At 43.8% G+C, this 26,577-nt stretch overlaps 2 protein-coding genes and 1 non-coding gene across 6 annotated transcripts in view; 2 read left to right on the top strand and 1 right to left on the bottom strand.

Annotated features, from left to right (window-relative positions):
- Positions 1-4,500, bottom strand: part of TRMT2A (tRNA methyltransferase 2 homolog A) — a 65,574-nt gene extending 61,074 nt beyond the window's left edge. The window contains exon 1 of one of the 4 annotated variants that reach the window (XM_069215279.1): positions 4,386-4,500. The gene's annotated coding sequence lies outside the window, so the exon portion shown is untranslated. Of the gene's footprint in view, positions 1-3,948; positions 4,112-4,385 lie in introns of those variants that run through there. The other 3 variants (XM_069215276.1, XM_069215278.1, XM_069215277.1) reach the window with 3 other exon arrangements.
- A 470-nt stretch (positions 4,501-4,970) lies between these two features.
- Positions 4,971-16,030, top strand: RANBP1 (RAN binding protein 1). Its single transcript, XM_069215275.1, has 6 exons — positions 4,971-5,128; positions 6,686-6,822; positions 10,612-10,769; positions 11,206-11,334; positions 11,636-11,701; positions 13,812-16,030. Exons 1-6 carry the CDS (start codon positions 5,114-5,116, stop codon positions 14,015-14,017), a joined length of 711 nt encoding a protein of 236 aa, XP_069071376.1. The 5' UTR covers positions 4,971-5,113; the 3' UTR covers positions 14,018-16,030.
- Positions 11,834-11,967, top strand: LOC138266778 (small nucleolar RNA SNORA77). Its single transcript, XR_011199699.1, has one exon. It is a non-coding gene; the product is annotated as a small nucleolar RNA SNORA77 (small nucleolar RNA).
- Positions 16,031-26,577: the final 10,547 nt, after the last annotated feature.

Raw genomic sequence — 26,577 nt, 5'->3', positions numbered from 1 at the left:
TGATTGGTATATTGTCCAAGTTGTATGACCTCAACTGTGATGTGCAATTTATTTCTGGTAAGATAAATGTCAGAGCAGATTGACTTTCTAGGTTACCATGTGATTACTATGGAGGACAATCTATCATGTCAAATATTTCTGATGTATTGAAATCAATGAAGTTCAAATATCAGAGAAAGAATGGAGTAAGGTCATGCTCAATGACACCATTATTATGCGTTTGAGAGTTCATTGTTAGCAAATGGCCTAGAGAAGAATCTCTTCCACACAAGTTGAACGTTTTTAGAAAGTGAAAGAACTGTGGCTTGAAAGGATTTTTTTTATTGAGGTGATAAATTTGTGCCACCTGTGAGTATCAAATTCAAAGTTTTTAAACTTGGCACCTAAAGGACACTTTGGCAATACTAATACCAAAACTATAATTTGGTGCCCCTATAAGAATGCATAATTAGCAATTTGATTAAGTATTGTTCTGTTTGCTCTAACTCCGATAAGTCATTGAAAACTAATTCTACACATTTGCAAACAGTTCAGTATTCCAAAAGACTGTGGAAAATTGGTGGTCAGGGGGTTGATTTTTTATGCACATTTCATCATCTTAAGGGAGGCCGGAGACATATAATTGTGTGGGTAGATTATCAAGTGCTATTGAGTTTATGGCCATACCAAATACTAAAAGTGTATTAGAATGTTTGTATTGGGGTTTTTGCAGATGTGCAGGAGTGGGGGGCATCCAGACCTCTATGACACCAGTGCAAGAGATCTTTATTCTGAAGTTGTCACTAACAGATCATCTCTCAATATTCTTCTGGCATCACTAGTTTACTAATGGGGGAAGATCAAGGTCTTGGGTTCCCTGCAACTCTATACACATGTTAAATAGTGGAGCAACCCACAGACCTTGTGAGGGGGTTAGACCGAGTGTCAAGGCCACCACCTAGAACAAGGTGATGACCATAGATGTTGGAATAATTCTACAGTGCACACTCTACATAACACTGATTGAAGTATATTTGTAAACTGGAAAATTGGGTTTGAGTATTCAATCACAGAGGCAGGTCTGATCTAACTGGTGCATCAATGGTGTAATTGTGGTCCTTTTACTGTACGCAACAGTGGCAATAACAAATGGGTCAATTGATCTTATGGGTGTGGCTGAGGGTCTTACCAAATAGATTGTGGTGTAAGAAGCAACGTGATACCCAACTATAGAGTGCGCCTTTGCTTGTGCTGGATGTGTGCGCTGGTTTTTTTAGATGGTGGAATGATATGTGTGTTTTGACCACTGACTCCATGTTGCACTTAGCCTAGCAGCACACTGTCACATTAGTGACCACTAGCTTCATTTTGCCTATTGACTTTATCTTAGCATTAGCCACCGCCACATTAAAAGCTGCAAGTAGTTTTCCACGTTGTACAATGTGCTCATGTTTTTATTTTTTATGTTCTCTCCCACCAAGGACTTAGGCTGATAAGAATGTACTAAGATGGCAGGGAACGGTATTGTTTTGCAGGGGCACCTTGGGACTGTAGCCAAGACCAGATATATTCTTTTCAAAGCTGGACTAAAGTAATCTGCAGTTTTTACTAATAAACTTCTGCAGTGAGAGGGAGGTTCTAGAACTTTCCTCTCTTGTTTGTTCAAAGTATAAGAGGCCGAGACCAGATGGACCGGGGACGGAGAGTGCTTCCGATCTCAGACATGCCCAGGACGCTGGGGTGTGTCATCCTACCGGTGAGGATAACTGATTGCTCTCTCTCTTCTCGATTGATTCTGGGATCTGGCGATCTGATGCTGATAGGAGGGAGATGAAGCAGAAGTGCCCTTGCCTCATGGTGATGCAAAGCAAATAATGAATTAAAAATTATGCATTAAAATATAGATACATATATTTGCTGTGTATATTGCAGTGGAGAATCATTTGTACATGTTTTCATTTCATGGATGTGACCATTTTTAAACGTGTGCTTTCAGCATGCTGACCTTCCTTTACGGACCTTGCGCAGTGAAATAATAAATGTCTTCTTTAGACTAAGAAGCGCATTCAAGAGATTTCTGTCAGTGCATAAGTGTTTCAGCTCAGTCACTAATGAAGCAAAACAGATGGTGGCTGCCAAACTTTAGCAGTGCAAAATCGTCCAGGACAGAAAATAATCATTTCGCAAATTATTGGACAAGATTAGTTAGTACATTTTCAGTTTTCTCCATGAGGAAAGGGCAGGTGAGACAAGGCTGTTGTGATGCGGACAGAGTCCAATAATGCATATCAGTTGTGGTTTTACCAGAGTTTTGCACAGCTTGTGTATGAGATGAAGTACTGTCCAGACACACTCACAGGCTGTGACAAAGGAAAAATAGGTCCCACGAGTTAAACCTCAAGGGTAAGCGTGAGGCAGCTGGCAGATCTTGAGGGGGCAAATAAGCATGAGCGGGTAGAGCAAAAACCCTGGCGGGATCCTCCAGAGGTGAAGGCTCAAGTAGCGATCAGCACAGCTCCCATAAAATCCAATCGTAGGCCCACACTAGATGTCAGCTTTCTGTTGTACCGAAGGCAAAGTTCTATACAACACTGCTCTCACTCAACTCCTACAACCAGAGATCAGAGTTATCCATCATGTGATGCAACACTCAAACGGTTTTAACAATAGACTTAAGGTTATTTGAAAGAATCGCCGGTACACCGTTTCTTCTTAAAAGGTATGGTGGGTTTTATTTGGAAGAAACTTGCAGTAATAGAAACACCTCAGCCCACAGACAGTTTCTCTCCCCGTTCTCCTTCTGCCTCTCCTCCTTCCAACTGCCGTTGTCTCCTGGGAGACTCTCACATTCCAATCTCCATTCTAACCTAGAATACCACATTATTGGCTAGCACACCAGTCCTTCGGGTGACACAGAACTTTACCTCACACCTCAATCATAAGAGTATTTCGCAGGTGGAATTTAGATGGGTGAGCTACGGCGTAGTCTAAATAGGGCAGAGCGCCTGAAAGCCCCTCCCCCCTCCCAAAAAAAAATCAGAAAGCCATCATTTTGCCTACACGGATCAGCTGGAATTGGCTTTAGATGATAGAGCTATCTGTCATAAGTTAAGTTTGCAGGCATGCGCATCACAGGATATATGAATAGTTCAGGTGGCAAAGAGTCCATTGACTGAAACAATCCAACAACAGAGGAAACATAAGGTTATACAGATTCTGCAGACACCAGTTCTACAAAGCCCGGCTATCCATCACATTTTTCAGAACCTGTGGAGATGAAATTTTAGATTGCAGAGCGAGATCTCAGATTGTATTAACTATAATTACTCAGGTCATGAAGTGAAACAGAACATAATGGCTTTAAATGATAAACCGAAGAGTTGTTGCTAAAGTTATTTCCCATTTACGTATCTGGGCCTCTAACAGCAGAGCTATCCCTCAGATAAAAGTGTGTAGAAGTCAGGACCTCAAATTTGAAAGCTTTCATACAAATTCAGGCTTCAGTAAAGCTGGGGCATGGGGGGTTATAACATAAAGCTAGGTAGGGGTGGGAGGGGGGCAGGCTATAGGACACATGCCACTTACCATAAGTGGAAGCACTTCGGATATCCCATTTATACTTCTATGCATGCCACCCACATCACCATGTCCCCCTGTCACACACAAGCACCCCAAACACATAAACGTCACACAGGATGCACACAGAAGACGTGGCAGCTGGGATATTGTTAGTAACTCCTCTCTGTGGCACTGGAGCCCTCCCCCACTACAACCCAGAACAGGGTTAAAGTAAATGCATGTAAACAGACTCGTAACACGGGCTCCTCCGGGCTCCAGGTCGCCGGTGCGGCCTGCACTTTCTAGGCAAGGGTGAGCTGTAAAACCGGCTCTTTAAATGCAAGAGGAACTGACTCATTACCAGTCACCTTTCAATCTGCACGGTATCCTAAATATCGCATCGCATACTACCTGATAATGTCACCTCGCGGACCTCCTTCACAGACCTCAAAACTCACCACAAGCCCCATCGGGGTCTCTGCAACTTCTCAAGCAGGGAAGCCAGCAGCAGACTGTCAGCACATGAGCTCGGCGCATGCGCACTAGTCCGCGTGCGGCGGGCCAACCCGGAGGCGCGCGCGTGTAAACATGGGCGCCATCTTTGAACGGTGGCGTGATACTCCGTATTCGTGGACGCAAAAGCCGTGCAAAATGCACAAAAGATGGAATGCCTAATAGAAAATAAAAACTAAAACACAGAAAACATCTTGCATTTTTTTGCGATCTGTCAGGTAGATGAAGTCATTATTAGTCAAATTACATCAGCAAGATTAAGCATCACGACTAGAGAGACTTTCTGAGAAAGAATCAAATTCTTCGTGGCTCTGGTAGGTTTGTTTTGAACTTACCCTGGGGCCACACCGGCTTTTACAACGGCCGTGCTCAGGCCCTTGTCCATGTTGATGAAATCAAAACGGCCTTTTAATGTAATGCAACCATGCTATTCCTGATGATCAAAATAAATGATTTTATCGAGTCAAACTTACTGCCATGTATGCTAAAGTCAGTATTTGTGTTGCCTCTAATTTAAGTCATTCGTCTGACTCCGTTGAAAAAAATGGCGGGAAAGTGTGACGGCGCTCCTGGCACCACTTAAAACTAACAAGGGTGTTTTTCTTACTAGCCAGTACGCTCTTACTTTTTTTCCCCCACCCATGTCGTATTTTGTGTCCGATCGAACTGACAGACGATTCGGTGTGACCTAAGGTCGAAAGAATAGTTATATTATTTGTCGACTAGGGCCCAAGTCAGGCAGTGCGCTGCTTGTTGAACTGTAAATAGTGGCCATGAACAGGTCAGGCAGAGAGCCGGTTTTGCTACATTCAACAGTACAGGCGAACCAACGTTCTAGCCTGACCCTAACATGGCCTCCGTACGTGTTTATCCGTCGCGCATGCGCAGCCCACTTCGCTCCCCAGAGTTTATGATGTTGTGTGCGCGCGCGACTGCCGGTTGATGACGTCGGCGGTGTCGCTCTGAGGTGAAGGGAAAAAAAAAAAAGCAGCGCGAAAGCGGCCGGAGAAGAAGCAGGCAGCGGAACCCGTGCCGCGCAGCATCCGTCGCCATCCTCCACCCAATGGCGGACATCCAGGTGAGGTCCTCCGCCGGGACGCCTGACGGGCTGCCCCGTCAGTTTTGTTGCCCCGTCGAGCCCACCTAGACCGGACCGTGGGTTCGCAACGCCCGGGGAGTCTGCGGGGTTCACTCTCGTCTGTGAGGTCCCCTCCGTCCCCGGTGAAAGAGTCTTCTCCTTCACTACGGTTGGTGTTGGATTTCGCCGCGCGCTCGGTGCCGTTGGCCGCTGTGACTGAGGGGGCGCGAGCCGTGGCCGGAGGTCCTGGCGTGACGGGCCTGTACTGGGGAGGAGGTTGTTGAGGGCCCCGGGGCTGCGGCTGGAGGTGCCGCTGGGGTGAAGAGGGTTGGGGGGTGTAGCTGGAAGGGGAGGTGTGAGGGTGGAGGGCCGGCGAGGCCCTGGTGAGGAGTGCCGTTATCTGGGGGAGTGACACGGGGTCTATCGTGTTTGTATAGCGTTGCTGCCCCTGACGAGGCGTCGCAGCGCTTTTCTGCCAGTAGCCCGCTGCTCCGGAGCCCAGGCTTAGTGGTAACTGGAGAAAAGTGGGGTGGTCTTTTGGGGAGGTGGGATGGGGGTGTTGCAGGTCTCTTGGGGGGAGGTGAGTGGATTCAGGAACAGACGTCATTGGAGATACTTGAGGTGGGGGTCTTGGGTGGGGAAAACTCAAATTTGGTGGGTCTGGGCTTGGCAGGGAGGGTGAACGGGGACCTGCGAGGGGTTGGGGGAGTTACTGTAAAGTTGGGGTGCATGAAGTGCACGGCAGTGGGCCAGTGAGACCCTAGGGGGGCAGGGGCACCGTAAGCCGGGCACACTCGAAGTGACATCCATGCCACCCTGGTTGCTACTCGTGCTAAAGCTCTGCACGTCCCGCCCTGGTGTTCAAATATCGCACCACGTCCATGTGATGGCGGCGAAGGAGGGCCCTGGGCGGATGGAGGGATTGGGCAGTGTCGGGAGGCGGCAGGGAGTGGTCCCTGCTCCCCTGCCTCACCATGGTGCGCCGTGCCCGCACATCCAGTGCAAAGACCACTTACGGGGCTGCAGTACCACCAGGCTCGTACCGCCCATGTACAAAGACACTTTACCTCAGTCTACGAGCTCTAACGAGTGAGATCCTGCGATGGCATATTTCAGTGCGGAGCTGCACAGGCTTCAGGATTGTTTAGTATATTTTTCCCTCTGTGCGTTTTGCTGATGTGGTGGTTACGTTGTAAGGTTGTGGTGCTGTCCACTGCTTACCACGCAGGGCACGACCGGGCCACACTGCAGTTCTGGCGTTTACAAATGAACGTTACTCACTTGTATTGTAGCGCGAAGCTAAACTTTCGTTAGACTTGGTTTCTGGTTAGTATGTGTGACTTTAAATACACTACTCGAGTCCATAAAAAAAATACAATAGTGCTGCCACGTACTACCGACAATCTAGCGCCCGTCAACATTATTGTTGAGATTGTGTTGGACATACCTGTTCCTCCTACCTTTCTGACCCAGGGTTGTTTTGCTAGCAGCTGGGACTTTATCTTGCATGCCTTTTTGGAACAAAATGACTACTAGTGTACTTTTGTTTTCTCACAGGCATCACCATCAGAACCTGAAGCACTTAACGATACCGCAGACGACTCCAACCATGACCCTCATTTTGAACCAATTGTTTCATTGCCTGAACAAGATATCAAAACTCTCGAGGAAGACGAAGAAGAACTTTTTAAGATGTGAGTGTCCTTTACTCGCGTAAATGTTTTAAACGCTTTCAAAGCCTGGCAAGAACATGCATTTCATATTGTATTTGTCGTGCTATTGCACTTTACATATTTTTGTCCATGTAACCTTGCTTTGTCGTACTTGTACCCTTTTCTTGGGTTTCTGTCGTTGGGGCCGTCAACCTGTTGTACTCGAGCCTACTGGACAGCAAACCAGTTCGGTTTCTAAATAATTCTGTGTTTAAAGCCCACCCCTCCCTTCCTCCCTCTTTCCACCTCAGTTTTGGCTCCACTTTATGGATCAGATCTGTTTATTATTTTAAACATGTAAACATACAAAAACAAAAATCACATCACAGGGCCGTAAGAAAAGAATCATGCTGTAAGAACACAAGTCATCTCCGTAAATTCAGCGGATAGGATCTGAAGGAATGGCTTCCATAATTCACTCACTTCTCCCACCTGCTGCTGGGAGGCTAGGGTGAGTTTCTCCATGGCAGCTTCTGAAGCCAGGAGGCATGCGTCGGAAGTCTATCCGTACCCCTCAATGCCAGGATCAGCTGTAACGCTGCGTTAAATGCCAGAGCCATCTGCCTCCCTTTTAACAATCTCAAGGGAAAAGTGAGGGGGTTGGGTAACCCCAACAAAATGTACGATAAAAATCTAGGGACCTTGGTATGGAACGCTGCATCTATATCATCTACAATGCTTGCCCAAGAACAATGGAGCTTGGGGCAGTGCCAAAGTAGATGCACAAGTCCAGTAGCAGCTTCTTTGCACACCCCCTCCAACAAAGATCAGACTTAACATGATCCCATGCGTGTATCCGTGCTGGAGTGTAGTGCCAGTAGGAAGCTACTTTATATGATCTCAGTCCCTGCTGCATAATAGGCTGTGGTGAATCCTATGGAATATGCTGTCCCGCTGGCTCCAATTTAATCTTTCTTGTCCATGTTGTCTCTTGAGTTGGTTAAAAAAAAAAAGGCAGATGCATCACTGGCACGTGTCATGCCACGTGTACACAAAATACACACGAGTACAAAGTCATAGCGTGAATCATATAATTTTTCTTTTGTTTAGCCTCTACACTATCAGTGTGCGGCGGCCTTGGTGAAGCCAATAGGCCCTTTCACTGTGTATTCCACCGTAAAAATTATTTGAGCGTGTATGTTTGCAGGGTGTGACTTCTTTGCACTTTCCGTGGTTTGCTTTATACTTGCTGTTCATTGTATCACAACCATGGACAGCAGCGGTTCTTAGCGGGAGTCCAGCAAATGTCTAGAGGAGTACATTGTGGCAAATTGTTCATTTTCGGAATCTGCTTTTATTAATATTTGCAGTTATTTGGTAACATTGCTTCAATGTAAATTAACAAACAAGATCAATTTGACACATCCGTTATTATAAGCTTAATTGGTATCCTTACAATGATATTGCATGTTTGTTGTATTACAATTATGCTCCTGTCTTCCCTGCCAGTTGATATCGCCTGTCTCTTATGAGTTTGTTATAGCGCCTAATATTAGCAGATTATCAAAATGCATGCGTCAATATATCATGAAATTGAAGCTTTTTTAAAATGGTCTAAAAGGAGAAATTTGAAATTAGAGGCTCAATTTTAGTTGTATTCATAAACTCCTAAATAACTATATATCAAAAGGAATATAGTAGATGGCTCCTGTGGCCATCTGAATGAGGAGCTCATTTAAAATGGCCTTGCGCCCCAAAGTTCTGAAGACTTAGTCCAATGATTGCTGTTTTCAGTTTCATTACATCAGTGTCACTAAGAAAGTAGACAGGAGTCTTGGGTGATTGAATGTAGCCTGGGTGTTCTAATGTTGAAATACTAATTGAGTATTCTCAACAAGCTGTTGATCACCTGGAAGGATATCCAAGCACTGAGCAGGTGTAAGTCTAGGCACACCTGGGGCTTAGTAGTCCTACTCAGTCAGGTTCTCAGATTCTTGCAAAGGGAGATGCTGACTTGTTGCAACAAATTGTATCATGCTTTAAGAGCGACGCAGAAGAAGGCTTCACCACTGTATCTGGTTTCCCGTACAGATGGGATGTGTGAAAGCCGGATTCTGGAAGAGCAGAGATGTCGAAGATGTGTGAGTAGGTAAAATTCTTGAGGTATGCTGGATCAGTGTATTGTAGTGCCTTTGAAGTGTGGGCAGTGAGTTTGAATTGTGCTATTAGATGAACAAGGAGCCAGCGGTGCTCCATCAGGGCTTGTGTGATGCAAAACATTAAGTGTTTCTGGCTGTCAAGTTCTGAATGGTCTGCAACCTTTTTTAATATCGATTCTGCCATAGAGGGTGTTCCCAGAGTCTGGCTTGCTTGTGTCCAGTTTTATCCAGGTGCTGATTGGCAGCCATTTAAAAAATCTTCCTCAGCATCCTCAAGATATGGACGCATGAGGCAGAAGCATTGATTTGGGCGGTCATGCCATTTGTTGTCAGTGATGAGTCTGGGGTTCTTGGTGTGGGTGGTGGAGTTGGATGTCGATCCTAGCTCTGTTGGCTACCAAGTGGAGTCCCACAGTGATGTGCTCTTCCTGAAAATCATGATTCTGATCTTGTCCAGTTTTCAACTTCAGGCTGATGGTCTTAAACCAGTGGCTGATTTCACTCGTAGATGTAGCCGGTTTTCATAATAAATGGTTTATGATCATTTAACAGTTACATGATTAGCATTTTGAAGTCTTTTTCCACTCGGCAAGTCCTTCCTATATGGTTGCAGACATCATCTTGTAGCAACATAGTATGGTATGATCCCTGCTTGATCAAAAAGTACTTTTTGCTATTAATATAATGGTCTGTTTCCCTTGGTGAAACCTCTTATGCTTCTCATCCAGGCATTTTGTTACCTAGTGCTCCTTATTGGGGACAGACAGCTTAAACACGATTACAAGTGCAGACGTTATTTAATCAATAACAGTCTTAGGCTGTTGTGTCCAAAGCCTAGAACGACCCTGCCAACTCTCTGGAATATTCCAACTTTGGTACAAAGTTTATATGCTGCACCCAGGGAGTTCGCATATAAAGTCTAATTTAAAGACCTCCCCTCATTAAATGGAGTTATTTGGCACAGACTGAGTCTCTCGGCAATAGGCAGTCAAATTTACTCGGTCACCTAATCCTATCCAAGTGTTTGTGAATGTGACAATTGTACACCCCTGGGATATGTTTGACAATATGGGAGTAGTGATGTTCTCCCGGACAGTAAAGTGATCACTGTCTTTGTGACTGTTAATAATCAGGAGCGGATAGCTCAAACCTATTTGGCACTATATCCGGGGTAGTAAGCGCTGTCCAAATCCCATTACAAACACATGTCAGTGAAAGCAGATGATAAACCACTCTAGTTTACTCAAGCAAATCAGCTGCCATTAGAAGACTTCACAGAAGACCACGACATAACAATCGGTACATTTACTTTGAGACCTGTTGGCCATTCTGTCCAGCATAAGGGTATTTTTTATTGAGGGGCGGAAATGGAGGGAGTCAAAATACCCTTTATTTGTGTTGTGTAGCATTAGCCAAAACAGAGCAGTGTCATTCCACTACCACACATAGGCATTATTGGTGTTGCATTTTGCTCAAAACTATTAAAGGACTGCTAATATGACGAGGGTTTTAGATTTACCCCACTTGGAAGTATTTTACATGAAATGAAATTGCTGCAGGTAGAACTGATTGATCGCATTTTGTGATTTACAAGCCTGATGTCCCCTTCATATTGACTGCCACATTGTTTGTTCTTGTTTGGTGATTCTAATTGTGATATTCTTTTCTGAAGGCGAGCAAAGCTATTTCGATTTGCATCAGAAAATGATCCTCCAGAGTGGAAGGAAAGAGGCACAGGTGACATAAAACTGCTTAAGCACAGAGAGAGAGGAACAATCCGTCTTTTAATGAGGCGAGATAAAACACTGAAGATTTGTGCCAACCATTACCGTAAGTTCCTTGTATGTTTCCCCCTTAATCTTGCTATAGTATAGTTAATATGATTGTAAGAAACAGTGAATTTGACATTTGCTTTGTTTTTTGTCATGATTAAAACGTGCTGCTTTGTGCCATAAGTGTCTGTATAATGTCGAGGTACTTATTAGGCCACCCTACTTCTTAGTAGGCTAAAAACCTTTTCCTGGGTCGTTAGACAGTTTAAGGCCCGCTCGTGCTCCCTCAGTGCGTTCTTGGTATTATGGTATTGCTTTGTCCATTCAACTGAAATAATTACATGTAGGTGAAACGTTCTAGACTAAAGATCAAGTGTTTCTACCTGTCGCCAAACTTATCTAGACTTTCAACTCCTTGCTGACCGGCGATGACTTTCTTGATCAAGTGTTGCTTCTGGTTCCCGTAATCCTACTTTACACATTTTTGTTCTTAGTCACACCTCAGATGGAGCTGAAGCCAAATGCAGGCAGTGACCGGGCATGGGTCTGGAATACATATGCTGATTACGCAGATGAAGCACCGAAACCTGAACTGTTGGCAATACGATTTTTAAATGCAGAAAGTAAGTGATAAGATGAAAAGATCTTGTAATGTTTTGATTGTTTGGAATAGATAATGTGGTTCATTGATATCTCGTGTACGTCGGCACTCCACTGTATCTTATTGGTTATGTCTACGCTCAGTTGTAAGTTATTGACTTAGCAATCTTAGAATTAGCTTTATTATAGGATATAAATAATTCACCACCTTTTTTTAGTATTTACGTCTATGTATTCTAGTTTCCAATTCAGATTACGTACAGTTGCTTGTTTGTGCACCAAAATGTGTTATGTGTATTTGACACCCTTTTCGTTTGCTCTTAGATGCTCAAAAATTTAAAGCAAAATTTGACGAATGCAAAAATGAAGTAAAGGGCAGGGAGACGAAAGGTAATGATTTTACTTTGATGCTAAATTCACAGAGCAGTGACATTTCTGCAACCTAGATTTCTTTTATTTTCCCTCCTGTTTTATCGTACTGATTTATTCAGGAAAGTCCTAGAATGGTTTGAGTTGCCTTTTGCAGATTCACTCTGTGCCTGACTGCAGCCTTCAGTCCTGGTGCTTTTTCGATCTGCTAGAAAATCATTCCATTATCTTGCAAACGTTTTCTCTAACCTCCAGGGGAATTCTGCTCTTGATCTTGGGACATTTAACTATTGCATACTAAAATATCTCTTGCTAGTTTTAAAATAAGTTTGAGCTGAATAGATCTTCGTGGTGGTTTGTTTATGGATATGTTTGTTGGAGGAGGGCATAAAAAAAACCCGTTAACTCCTTGCACCATAATCTGCATGGTGCATGGGTGGCACAATGCATGGGAACCCCTAGTGCCCATGCCATGGGTATCCAAGTACCATATACTAGGGACTTATGTGGGGGCACCCATATGCCAATCGTGGGGTGTGATAAGTCCTAAGCAACCACGTTTAGAGGGAGAGAGCACTCCTTACATAGAATGTCAAGAGAGGCTGCTTTGTTTTAGTTTCATTTTAACCTGTTTGTGGTGTCATTCCAAAGCTAAGTTTGTCCGCCCTTGTTTTCTGCAGTTTGCTAAAGTTACTTTAACAGCATGTGTGGTTAGTAGTACAAAAAATAAGATCCATCCAGAGTCTTATAAGCATAAAAGCACTAAAGCAAGAAGCATTAAGGTCATGCTAGAGCTACTAAACACTACAAAGCACTGCACAACACCGGACCAGAATACCTCAACAGGCGACTATCCTTCTACACCCCGACCTGGCATCTTCGCTCCACCAACCTCACAACTGTCCCACGTGTCTGTAGAACTACAACCGGTGGTAGATCATTCTTGCACCTCGCTGCCAAAATGTGGAACACTCTTCCCAACCACCTTACCTTAAGGAAACTTCTCAAGATCTGGCTGTGTGTGCAGCAGCCCCCAAGTCACCTTCTCTTCCCCCTCCCTCCCCCCCCAGCACCTTGAGACTCTCACAGGTGAGTAGTGTGCTTTACAAATCCCTGATTGATTAAACAACTGTGGGGAGTTCTCTTATTTTTTTTTCCCCTTTTTGAAATAGTCAGATCTTGTCCAGTTTAAATAAAACTTGTAATGTGCAACCTACATCGTACTATAGATGAGTCGGAGCCAAAGGGTCTTGCCTATAAAAGATCTTTTGGTGGTAACAATTTTTTAGGGTCGAGCCTGCATTGCATGCGTATCGCAGCAAGCCGCTTTAGTGTTTATAAAAGGGCTCGGAGCCCTGTCGACGCCACGTCAGTGTTTTTTATTGGTTCGTGGGCTTGCCTATTAAAATCTGCTTGCTTTCATTAGTCGAAGGCATGCATACGTCATGCCTTTTCCGGTGGCTAGCCCTCCTCGAGTGCATTGCCCAAGTACAGAAAACATGCAAGGCTCGCTGTTTTCTGTCCGGCTCGTGGACTACTTTTTCTCTAATTTACTAGCGCGATTTCGCTTGGCAGAAGTCGAGCGCTTTACACAGTTAATTGCACTTTTTCGGTTACGTACATAAATGGACTTTTGCTGATAGGTGAAAAGTCGGGTTAGGAGTTTACAACGCTATCAGCTCTAAGATGATCAAACACGAGACCCGTTGCATTGCAAATGCTTGTATTTCCACTCTGCTCCATGCAACATAATTCCACTTCACATAGTACCACTCCACAGAACATAGTTCTACTCCAAACCATATAATTACAGTTCCTTGGTATGTGAAGTACCGCCTTGGTGCATGTTTGTTTTAAATGCTTAGAGTATCTCGAACTAGCCATGGGTAAAATGTCATTTTCAATGCCAATAGCTCTGACTCTCACACATGGAAGAATGATTGCATTGCAAATGCTTGTTTTTGTAATTGTCCTGTGGCAATAGTTCGTTTTTTTTTTTTTTTTTTTTTTTTAGTTTTTTTATTGCTTTTGTCAGCGCTCAACTCTAAAACCTGTTTGTTTTGCCAATGCTGGTTAAAATGGATTGTTAGTTCTAACTTAGCCCTTAAAACTGTGCATTTTTTTTCTGCAGACCTGGGTAAAATCAATACTGCTGATAAAATCGCAGAAAAACTAGAAGAGTTGTCTGTAAAGGAGAAAACGGTGTCGCCTGTAGAAGACAAAAGTCAAACTCCCAAGAAGGAAACAACCAATGAAGAGAGCAAGGGTGAAAGTAAGGAAGGCAGCGAGCCTGAGAAGAATGAAACCAGTGAAGAGAATTCCGAAGAAAAGCAATAAGTGATCTTGCACCTTGTTCCTTACTTATTTTTTTTATATATATAAGGGACTTGTGAAAAACTGAGTCAAACATTCGGGTTGTTTTTTCTAAGCTTTTGCCCTTTGGAATATCTCTTCAGAGCAGTTCATTCCCCAGTCATGAAAATGTACTGTGCTAGCTTTCTTTTCCATAGTGGAAACACTTATTTATAGTCATCCAAGAGAATGAATAAATACACTTGAAAATGGCAAAAGATAGAACGGTGTTCTAACTTCCTGTAACACATCTTGTGACCAACTGTGCGTTTTTTTTCTTCTTACATTTGGGACATTAATTGTTGCAGCTACACGTATCTAAAACAATGGACCCTTGTAAACTGAAAGTTTTGCTAAAGCTAATAACTAATAGCCCTGAGTGGTAGCTTAGTCCTTCATACATGAGACAGGTGCTCTCCCATAAGCATGATGTCAGCTAGGTAACTTGGGCTAAAGTTAGAATGCCATTATAGAAATTGTGTTCACTGGGAGTTGTTCCTCAAACTCATTTGCAGACCCCGGAAGTCTGAATTCATCAGCCAGCAGCATTCATCTGCGTTGTGTGCCACTGGTGCATGTTATACTTGGGGGTATGTTGAGGTGTTACACTTGTCATTTGACCTTCTACTCACAATATTGAGCACACTTCTAGTTTTAGCCCACTGTAACTTAGGCTTTTTTATATCATCTGTGGAAGAACGCACCACAGCAAACTTCGTTTTAGTGTAAGTAGTCCTTCCTAAGCAACTGAAACCCACAAGTGCAATGATTGTTCCTTGTGATCGTTATACACCAAAGTCTTTTCAGTCCACCTTTTCAAACATTGTCCTCCTGTAAGCATCTCATGAGCCACGAATGGGAAAACCACTGTGCAGATGTGGGTAGAGGACCGCTAATGATCACAGAAAAATGAATTTGGTGCCCACTGATAACTAGACACGTGGTTGCTCTCCGTTACCCACCCACTATTCCGGGGAGAGGGAGTTGATTTCAGCTTTCATCAATGGCGTATGCATCTGAAATTGTAACCATACATATGTTTTGTATGCTGATATTTTCTCATAGTAAATGTATACTGGTTTAGTTCTACCACAATTAGAAGTTGCTACTAATAGTTCCTGATTTTGCGAAAATAGAATTTATTTGGGAGCTCAAGAAGTTGCATTTTTAATTCTTTAATACGAAGAAATATGTGCAGTATGTTGGAGTTCTCTTGTAGAGAACTAGTCTGGAAGCCAGCTAAATAACACTTTAACTCTAAGCAAATATTCCACAGTGACGTTTTTTATCTCGAGTGGGCTTTCATTAACATCTGACCTTTGTGCCTTTCGCCTCTGAGTAAAGGTATTTGGTGTCACAGACCCTAACAGCCTTTTTTCAGGTGTTTGCTCACTTGGGATTGTGGTTGCTAAAGTGTTGAAAATCTACGTTTAAACTAATTGTGCAGATCTGTACTCCATGCTCCCTTGTGTACTGGAACTTCTGAGAACAGATGTGTATTGAAGATGGGTGGGCTGTGATTTGTGCACTTGATGTTAAAATAATTCTTAAACCTCTTATGGCCTCACTTAGCTGTTAGGGTAATTTTTTTTTAACTCTTGCTTTTATGTGAAGGAATTGGCAAATAGCTTCCATTAATTTACAACCTATTGCACTGGGGTCATCCTAGGCTCCTGTGAATGGACACGTACTTTTCCCGCACAAACTACTTTGGGTGTAAAAGCCACAAATGTAAGAGCTCAAGTTCTGAAGTTGGATACCTCTATGTTGTGATTTGTGCTGTATAGTTGTTCCAGGAGGTACCTTAAAACCGAGGGTACCCAACGTTTCTGTGTGTCGTCTGAATGAAATTTATATCCATCTGGAATGTGTAGCTCCTTATAATTGTACACTTTTTTTTTTTATTTGAACACATGGGAGCGTCTGTGGAGTCATGTTTGCAGGGGTGCAACATCTTAACTGAAAAGTGGATTTCAAATAAAAACGTTTTCAGGTGTTGCTGGGCAGTGTTTAATTCTATACAAGCGTGTTCTTAAAATGTGATGTCTGTTTCCATGCACTTGGTTCTCTGGTGTTGCTGTGTATTTTACCTAGGTTGTAGATGAATGCACCCATGTTGCATATTACGCTTTTTTTTCCTTCTCATGTTTGGTCTGGTTTTGAAATTCTGAGATGTTGCATAATTTCTTGGTCGTAAGTACCAAATGTATTGTCTACTTCAGGGGGGTCACCAACCATTTCACAGAGCTACTTTCTGATCAATGAAAATCGGTGTGAGCTACTGGAGGCTAAACTAGTGAATTTTTACCAGACACCCCCAAGCTTACCTTCATTCTAATGTCCAAAGGGCCAGATACTATAGTTTGAATAAAATACTCTGACTAAGGGGCATCGACAGGGCTGTGGTGTCTCAGTGAGATCAGACTTTCAGGGATGTATGAACATGTGTACGAATCAGAGATTTGTATGGGTGGCAGAGCCTGTCATACTTGCAGCGCAGGACGTACCTTTTACCATATGTGGCACCGATGCATGTATAACTTTTTTTTTTAATGGGAGAAATGTAACGTGCAGACAAATGTTCTGCAAAATATGTAAAAATTTCTGCACGTTACATTTAGCTCTTTTGGAGAGAAAAATTGCTATTTTTTCAGTTACACTTGTGGCACAGTGTTAACTGGTTACTGGGAGCAAAAGACCTACTCTTAGTAGATGCAACACTGTGAAATGGTACAATTAAAATGAAGAGCTAACTTAATCATTAAGGTAACTTCTCATTTTAGTTTTCTCCAATTTAAACTCATTCAGAAACATCATTTTGTTCACCCCTCCCCTGTTTCAAGATGCAGTGTTTGTTGAAAATTTGTTTCTACTATTAAAGAACAATAAAACCTCATTTATGATTACCAGAATTCATAACTTTCCTACCTGCTTCTTCTGCTAAGCAGTCTCCTGGTCATTGTACTTGGAAATATTGTTTATAGTATTTGTTAGGTAATCTCCAGTATTTCCTCCTTGCTGCCCCGGCCATGATCTGGAAAACTGTCCCTTGGCTCACTCGTTACTTGGGTGAATCCAGCCCTTAAGACAGAGAAAAGAATTGTAATGCTGAAACTGCTATCCCTGCCCACCAAATACTGGATGCTGTAACTGGGCAGGCCTTCCCAGCATCCTGGTTTTTATTTATTTTTTACATATAAATAATACAATACTGAAGGAGCAGTGAGTGATTTCCCTGATCATGAAATGTTATCTTGGTACCATTGTTAAACTAGGATTATTTTATTTGGGTCTGCTATTGGGAGACCCAAGAGCTGATGGTTTGCTACACGGTATACTGTTGATTTGGCAAACTTAGGAAACATGCAGAAAAATTGATCTTAAGTGCTGTTGACAATGTTGCATATTCTGTTTCTTTTTCATGTTGGGTCTGGTTTTGAAATTCTAACTAATGGAGATTTTACATAATTTCCTGGTCGTAAGTACCAAACTTATTGTCTACTTCAGGGGGTCTCTAACCATTTCTGATGAGTGAAAATGATCGAGCTACTGAAGGCTAAACAACTTGTGCATTGATACCAGATCCTCTCCAGCCATGCTAAGCTTCATTGCCTGTTAGCTTAAATGTCCAAAGAGCTTTTCACATGGTGTTTCATGTAGCTTTGTATGGTGTATATACTGCTATTGTGAAGTTCTGACCTAAAGTCCCTCATAGTACCTCACCACATTTGTGCTTTGTGGGGCAAATACTGCTACTCTTCAAAAGGCTGCATTTTTTTTTTGTTTTGTTTTTTGTTTTTTAATGCCGTTAGAAGGATCTTTGCATTTTGGACGTGGATCAGAAGTTAAATTGCAATTTATGTGTAAGACCACGAGATCTCTGGCTCTTTCAAGAGATCATAGTTTTGTCTGCCACCAAGAAGACCGTGTCCACTGCAACAGTTTTCTAAGATCTAAGCAACATCCTTAGCTGAATGGCTTACTGAACAGCCTCCTACCTGGCTATTGTGACTAAAACGGTCATTGACCAAACATTGGAGCTAGGTGGTAAAATTCAATGCTTTCTGGACCACTGGAAAAACTAACTGTCATCTTTTCAAGGTAGAGACGCTTCAGAGGATAATTTGAATGGCATCTTGGCCACTGTATCTGATTCATGCCAGTTTCCACATTGCTATTGTAAATCACCACATTAGATAATGTAATTCTGCTTTCTGAATCCATGGTTAGCTGTTCAGGGTGCTCCCATCAGATCCAAGTTTTCATGAGCTTGGTGGCTCATCTCGATGGCATTTCAGTTTGTGTCCTAACAACTTGTTATAGGCTTCAACAAAGAATCTTATGTTTGGCCTGAATATCCCAAAATGTTTACGTGATCTATTTTAAAAAAATTTTTTTTATTATAAGTGCCAGAATCGGGGAGCGTTATTGAAATCTTCCCTTAAGAAGTGAGCGTTTTTCCTATAGACTGCTTTCTCTCAGCAGTGAAATAGATGAAGGTGCAGAGACCCATGCCCAGATGTGATTCCATAATGCAGTGGGCAAGACTTCTCTGTTGGCTCCTTTGACCTCTACAGAAGTTTTGATCACCAGCGTCCAAGACTTGAGTGCCACCCTAATAGTCATGCATTCTGGAGCAATCTCCAGTGATGGCTGGATCCAGTTAACCTCTCTAAGGGAGCTGATAGGTCCAAGATATCAAGTGATTCTCATGATGGATGCCAGCTTGATAGGATGGGTTTGGCCTCTCATGCGTGTCAAGTCAGGTGGGTGACAAGTTGCAAGTCTTCAAATTGGTGAGAGTACTATAGCAGGGTTTGACCTGTGTGCACAGTGATCACCTCGGCAGGTTATTCTCATTGCCTCAATTTCAGAGCCGTGTCTCCAGAAGAGGGGCCATGGGGAGTGGATGCTGGGAAATGGGTGAGGAAATGGTGCATTTTGCTTTGATCCCAGGGCTACACAATCTGAAGGAGGACGTAGGGATATGAATAGTACCCCTTTTGGTGTATTTAGCTCCGCCTTTTATTTATTTTATTTTTTTAAACCTCTGCCTGTCAAACTATCTAAACAACTTGGAAGGTTACCTGTATAGAGTAAAGGCATTCCTTCTCATCTGGCAGAGGTCCTACAAAACTAGACCTCTGGAATCCTATTCCAGGCATTGTTATTTTCACAAATGGTGCTGCTTTCAGTTTGTCTGCTGAGTCATATTTACTTTACACTTTTACAGGATTTTTGTTGAAATGTTTGTTTTTGAATCTTTATCCCTCTCTACTTTTAAGTCCGTTGTTTGCTATCAAGGCTTAAAGAATTTCGATGATTCCACACAATATATAATCAAGTGTACCCTGTTCCCAGAACAGTGTTATGGACAGTGTATGCATTACAAAATGTAAACATTCCCTTTGGGGAAAGATAGGATCATGTGTTCTGCACCCTGTCTCTGTGAGTTGATAACAAATACAATTCCCAGTGTATATATTTGGCCCCTGTATAGACTGTACAAAAGGATGCACTTTTGAATGTACATTCTTTAACAAACCTGTTTCTTTAACTAGTAACAGTAAACTGGGTGAGGTACTATCGGCATTCGGAACACTATAATATATATATTATAATGTTCGATGGTATGTGTAGCTGCAGATACACATGCTGTGCATACGTCTGCCATCTAGTGTTGGGCGTGGAGTGTTACAAGTTGTTTTTCTTCGAAGAAGTGTTTTCGAGTCACAGGATCGAGTGACTCCTCTTCGGCTCCATCGCGCATGGGCATAGACTCCATGTTAGATTGTTTTCTTTCTGCCATCTGGTTCGGACGTGTTTCCTTTTACTCCAGTAGTTCGAGTCGGAAAAGTTTCAAAACTCTCTCGTCTGTATTGTTTCGATCGCCTTCCATCTTCTATTGACACTTCGGTACAGTCGGATCAAACATTGCCTGTGCCCAACTCAGGCCTAGTCGGGCCGACCGCGTGGAAGCCTCATGGACCGGACTCCAATTCGCTTCTCAGTGCCACACTAAATTCCCCTACACAGACCAACATCTCGTCTGTAATCTCTGCCTTTCCCCAGACCATCAGGAAGAGAATTGCAAGGCCTGCAGATCCTTCTGTTCCAAGAAAACGCTTTGAGACAGAGCACGGAGACTCTAAATGGCATCCAAAAGCACTGAACATCTCGACGTTGAAGAGGAGGAGATCATGCACACTGCTGTCTCTGTTCGAGGATCCGGCTCAGAGCAGGAGTCTGAGGACAGGCCGGTCACGGCAGGACAGCATGTGAGTACCTTGGGGATGCCACTGCCGGAAGGCCAGGGCTCAGCACCGAAAAAGGCCACTCCTCCCAAGCCATCAGACTCAAGCCGAGGCTCTGTCTCCAAGCCCAGCAAACATCGATCTTTCGAGTTGAAATCTCAAATAATTTTTGGAGCAGAGACCATCCTCAACCCCCCCACTTTTTCGTTACTGAAACTTGCTTTTTCGGCTCCGAAGGTGATTTACACAGAGGAGCATGGACTCTCACACACACACTTAAAGAAAACCATAAAGCTACTGAGGAACATTCACAAGTGGAGGCAATTGATGAAAGGAAAGTCAGGATTCACATCCATAAAGACACTGGTAGGATTTTAAAGGCACCTACTCCAAAGCCAAAGAGGAAATTAGCCTTTCAAGAGGAATTGGACACCGCACAGCCTCCAGCAAAAGTGCCAAGAACAAAGAAGAAACCTCCACCTCCTCACTCTCCACATTTACTTACCTCTCACCCTACTAGTCCTACACCTATGCAATCACCAGCAGACTCATTTGATTAGCAGCAGGACAATGTGGATCCATGGGATCTTTATGATACAGACCTGTAGGAAGTTGGCTCTGTATGCACTATTTCAAAGTAAGGAATAGTATGCACACAGTCCAAGGGTTCCCCTTAGAGGTAAGATAGTGACAAAAAGAGATAATACTAATGCTCTATTTTGTGGTAGTGTGGTCGAGCAGTAGGCTTATCAAAGGTGTAGTGTTAAGCATTTGTTGTACACACACAGGCAATAAATGAGGAACACACTCTCGGAGACAATTCCAGGCCAATAGGTTTTTGTATAGAAAAATATATTTTCTTAGTTTATTTTAAGAACCATAGGTTCAAATTTTACATGTAATACTTCAAATGAAAGGTATTGCAGGTAGGTACTTTAGGAACTTTGAATAATCAAAATAGCATACACAGTTTTCAAATAAATCACATATAGCTATTTTAAAACTAGACAGTGCAATTTTCAACAGTTCCTGGGGGGAATAAGAGTTAGTTAGTTTTTGCAGGTAAGTAAACCACCTACGGGGTTAAAGTTTGGGTCCAAGGTAGCCCACCGTTGGGGGTTCAGAGCAACCCCAAAGTTACCACACCAGCAGCTCGGCCGGTCAGGTGCAGAGGTCAAAGTGGTGCCCAAAACGCATAGGCTTCAATGGAGAAGGGGGTGCCCCGGTTCCAGTCTGCCAGCAGGTAAGTACCCGCGTCTTCGGAGGGCAGACCAGGGGGGTTTTGTAGGGCACCGGGGGAGAGGGGGGGACACAAGTCCACACAAAGTACACCCTCAGCGGCATGGGGGCGGCCGGGTGCAGTGTGCAAACAAGCGTTGGGTTTGTAATTGAAATCAATGGGAGACCAAGGGGTCTCTTCAGCGATGCAGGCAAGGGGGGGGGGGGCTCCTCGGGGTAGCCACCACCTGGGCAAGGGAGAGGGCCTCCTGGGGGTCACTCCTGCACTGGAGTTCGGATCCTTCAGGTCCTGGGGGCTGCGGGTGCAGAGTCTACCAGGCGTCTGGATCTGAGGAACAGGCAGTCGCGGTCAGGGGGAGCCTCGGGATTCCCTCTGCAGGTGTCGCTGTGGGGGCTCAGGGGGGGCAACTCTGGCTACTCACGGTCGCAGTCGCCGGGGAGTCCTCCCTGAAGTGTTTGTTCTCCACAAGTCGAGCTGGGGGCGTCTGATGCAGAGTGCAAAGTCTCACGCTTCCGGCGGGAAACGTGTTGTTTCAAAGTTACTCCTTTGTTGCAAAGTTCCAGTCTTGGGTGAACAGAGCCGCTGTCCTCAGGAGTTTCTTGGTCCTTCTAGATGCAGGGCAGTCCTCTGAGGATTCAGAGGTTGCTGGTCCCTGGGGAAAGCGTTGCTGGAGCAGTGTCTTTAGAAGGGGGGAGGGGTGGACAGGCCGGTAGAGCTGGGGCCAAAGCAGTTGGTGTCTGTCTTCTCTGCAGGGTTTTTCAGCTTAGCAGTCTTCTTCTTAGGTTGCAGGAATCTGAGTTCCTAGGTTCTGGGGAGCCCCTAAATACTGAATTTAAGGGTGTGTTTAGGTCTGGGAGGGCAGTAGCCAATAGCTACTATCCTTGAGGGTGGCTACACCCTCTTTGTGCCTCCTCCCTGAGGGGAGGGGACACATCCCTAATCCTATTGGGAGATGGAGGATTTCTAAAAGTCAGTCACCTCAGCTCAGGGACACCTTAGGGGCTGTCCTGACTGGCCAGTGACTCCTCCTTGTTTTTCTCATTATCTCTCCTGGACTTGCCGCCAAAAGTGGGGGCTGTGTCCAGGGGGCAGGCATCTCCACTAGCTGGAGTGCCCTGGGGCATTGTAACACGAAGCCTGAGCCTTTGAGGCTCACTGCTAGGTGTTACAGTTCCTGCAGGAGGGAGGTGTGAAGCACCTCCACCCAGAGCAGGCTTTTGTTTCTGTCCTCCGAGCACAAAGGCTCTCACCACATGGGGTCAGAAACTCGTCTCTCAGCAGCAGTCTGGCACAGACCAGCCAGTCCTCAACTGAACAATTGGGTAAAATACAGGGGGCATCTCTAAGATGCCCTCTGTGTGCATTTTTTAATAATTCCAACACTGGCATCAGTGTGGGTTTATTATTCTGAGAAGTTTGATACCAAACTCCTCAGTATTCAGTGTAGCCATTATGGAGCTGTGGAGTTTGTTTTTGACAGACTCCCAGACCATATACTCTTATGGCTACCCTGCACTTACAATGTCTAAGGTTTTGTTTAGACACTGTAGGGGCATAGTGCCCATGCACCTATGCCCTCACCTGTGGTATAGTGCACCCTGCCTTAGGGCTGTAAGGCCTGCTAGAGGGGTGACTTACCTATGCCACAGGCAGTGTGAGGTTGGCATGGCACCCTGAAGGGAGTGCCATGTCGACTTAGTCATTTTCTCCCCACCAGCACACACAAGCTGGCAAGCAGTGTGTCTGTGCTGAGTGAGGGGTCCCTAGGGTGGCATAAGACAAGCTGCAGCCCTTAGAGACCTTCCCTGGCATCAGGGCCCTTGGTACCAGGGGTACCAGTTACAAGGGACTTACCTGGGTGCCAGGGTTGTGCCAATTGTGGAGACAATGGTACATTTTAGGTGAAAGAACACTGGTGCTGGGGCCTGGTTAGCAGGGTCCCAGCACACTTCTCAATCAAGTCCGCATCAGTATCAGGCAAAAAGTGGGGGGTAACTGCAACAGGGAGCCATTTCTTTACACATCCCTTCCCAATTCACACCTCACCCGTGGGGGGAAGACTGCAAAGGTTCCACAACAATTGGCTACTCATTACCACAGACAGCTGGGTATTATCAATTATCCGCAATGGCTATTGCATAGAATTGACACACACTCCACCAAAACCACACGAGCTGTCCACAGACCATATCGCTCTGTTGCAAGAGGAAGTAAAATTGCTATTACTCAAACAAGCTATACCACAAAATCAAATAGGGACAGGACTCCCTGTATTTTCCTCATTCCCAAAAAGGATGGCACCTTAAGGCCCATATTAGATCTCAGAACCCTCAATCCTTACATCCTGTCTGAACATTTTCACATGGTAACCCTACAGGATGTTATCTCACTACTTCAACAACACGATTTCATGGCAACATTAGACCTCAAGGATGTGTATTTCCACATTCCTATCCATCCAGCGCAAAGAAAATATCTCAGGTTTGTCATTCAAGGAAGGCATTATCAGTTCAAAGTGTTACCCTTCGGCATAACAACAGCTCCCAGAGTGTTCACAAAATAACTGGCGGTAGTTGCAAGCTACCTAAGAAGGCCTCACATTCGTGTCTTTCCATATCTCGATGATTGGCTAATAAAATCAAACAGTCATACACAGTGCCAAAACCATGTGCATTAAGTAATACAATCCCTGCACACTCTAGGGTTTGCCATAAACTACCAAATGTCACAACTACAACCTGTGCAAATTCAACAGTATTTAGGGGCTACACTAAATACTCAAGGAGCGCTAGCAAGCCCAAATCCGCAAAGAATACAAGCATTTCACAATATATTAGCACAAATACGAACAGTACACTGTCAAATTCATCATGAACGTATTGGGCATGATGGCATCATGTATTGCGATTGTCCCACATGCAAGACTAAACATGCGGACCTTGCAACAGTACATTGCACAGCAATGGTCACAGGCACAGGGTCAACTTCAAGATCTGGTGTTGATAGACCGCCAAACATACATGTCCCTTCAGTGGTGGAATTCAACTAACCTAAACAAAGAGTGGCCATTTCAGGACCCCGTGCCTCACACCATACTTACAACTGATGTATCAATGAATGGCTGGGGAGCTCACCTCAACAATCACAAAGTTCAAGGACAGTGGGAAACCAAACACAAACAGTTACACCTAAATCACTTAGAGTTGTTAGCTGTATTCCTAGCTCTCAAACCTTTCCCTCTTCTCACTCGGAAGAATATCCTTATCAAAACAGACAACATGACAACAATGTATTACCGAAACAAACAAGGAGGGACGCATTTGTCCTAACTCTCCCTCCTAGCCTAAAAAATTTGGCAATGGGCAATCCACAGCAATATTCACCTGGTAGCACAATACATTCCAGGGATACACAACCAATTGGCAGATCTCAGCAGAAATCATCAACAAACACACAAGTCGGAGATTCACCCTCAAGTACTTCACCAATACTTTCAACCGTGGGGAACACCAGATAGATCTTTTCGCCACCAGCCAAAATGCAAAATGCCAAAACTTTGCATCCAGATACCCCCTCTATGGATCAATTGGTCAGGGATATTTGCTTACGCTCCCCCCCCCTACCCCCCACTCATGGCATTTCTAGTCAACAAACTAAGTCAAAACAAACTCAAACTAATACTCATAGCACCAGCCTGGGGTCGCCAACCGTGGTACACAACACTGTTGGACTTATCGGTAGTACCCCACATCAAACTACCAAACAGACCAGATCTGTTAACACAAACAACAGATCAGACACCCAAATCCAGCATCGCTCAATCTAGCAATCTTGCTCCTGAAGTCTTAAAATTCAGACATTTAAATCTTACAGAAGAGTTTATGGATGACATTAAACAAGTGCGAAAACCTACAAGACATTGTTACGCAAACAAATGGAAAAGATTTGTTTGCTACTGCCACACTAATCAAATTCAACCACTACATGCCTCCACACAAAGGACATTGTAAGCTATTTATTACACTTGCAAAGGTCAAAGCTAGCATTCTCTTCCATTAAAATCCATCTCACCGCAATATCTGCCTATCTGCAGATTACACATACATCACTTTTTAGAATCCCAGTCATAAAAGCATTTATGGAGGGACTTAAAAGAATCATACCCCCAAGGACACCACCAGTACCTTTGTGGAACCTTAATATTGTATTAACACGACTCATGGGCCCACCATTCGAACCCATGCATTCTTGTCATATGCAATATTGGAAAGTACTTGGAAAGTAGCCTTTCTAATAGCTATCACATCACTTAGAAGAGTAAGTGAAATACAAGCATTTACCATTCAAGAACCCTTTATACAAATACATAAACATAAAGTGGTTCTCCGTACCAATCCAAAATTCCTACCAAAGGTCATATCACCATTCCACCTAAACCAAACTGTGGAACTCCCAGTCTTCTTTCCGCAACCAGACTTAGTAGCCGAAAGAGCCTTGCATACATTAGACATAAAAAGAGCACTAATGTATTACATTGACAGAACACAACAATTTCGTAAAACTAAACAATTGTTTGTAGCTTTCTAAAAACCTCATGCAGGTAATCCTATTTACAAACAAGGCATCGCCAGATGTATAGTTAAATGTATTCAAACTTGCTATAGTAAAGCAAAAAGAGAATTTCCTATTACACCAAGAGCACATTCCACTAGAAAGAAAGGCGCCACAATGGCTTTTCTTGGGAATATACCTATGACAGAAATATGTAAGGCAGCCACCTGGTCTACGCCTCATACATTTACTAAGCATTACTGTGTAGATGTGTTAGCAACGCAACAAGCCACAGTAGGACAGGCTGTATTAAGAACATTATTTCAGACAACTTTAACTCTTACAGGCTAAACCACTGCTTTTTTGGGGGGGGGGGGAATTACTGCTTGGTAGTCTATGCACAGCATGTGTATCTGCAGCTACACATGCCACAGAACGGAAAATGTCACTTACCCAGTATACATCTGTTTGTGGCATGAGACGCTGCAGATTCACATGCG

Source organism: Pleurodeles waltl, chromosome 11 (assembly GCF_031143425.1).
Source record: "Pleurodeles waltl isolate 20211129_DDA chromosome 11, aPleWal1.hap1.20221129, whole genome shotgun sequence".
In the NCBI taxonomy this organism is placed as follows: domain Eukaryota; kingdom Metazoa; phylum Chordata; class Amphibia; order Caudata; family Salamandridae; genus Pleurodeles; species Pleurodeles waltl.
Note: the sequence above shows the minus strand (reverse complement) of the source record. Positions and strands in the feature narration are given on the sequence as shown.

Bases quoted from the DNA above. Each gene is read 5' to 3' on its own strand.
- RANBP1 (XM_069215275.1), top strand. The intron at 11,335-11,635 runs GTAAGTGATAAG...GTTTGCTCTTAG, and splicing joins ACGATTTTTAAATGCAGAAA to ATGCTCAAAAATTTAAAGCA. The intron at 11,702-13,811 runs GTAATGATTTTA...TTTTTTCTGCAG, and splicing joins AAAGGGCAGGGAGACGAAAG to ACCTGGGTAAAATCAATACT.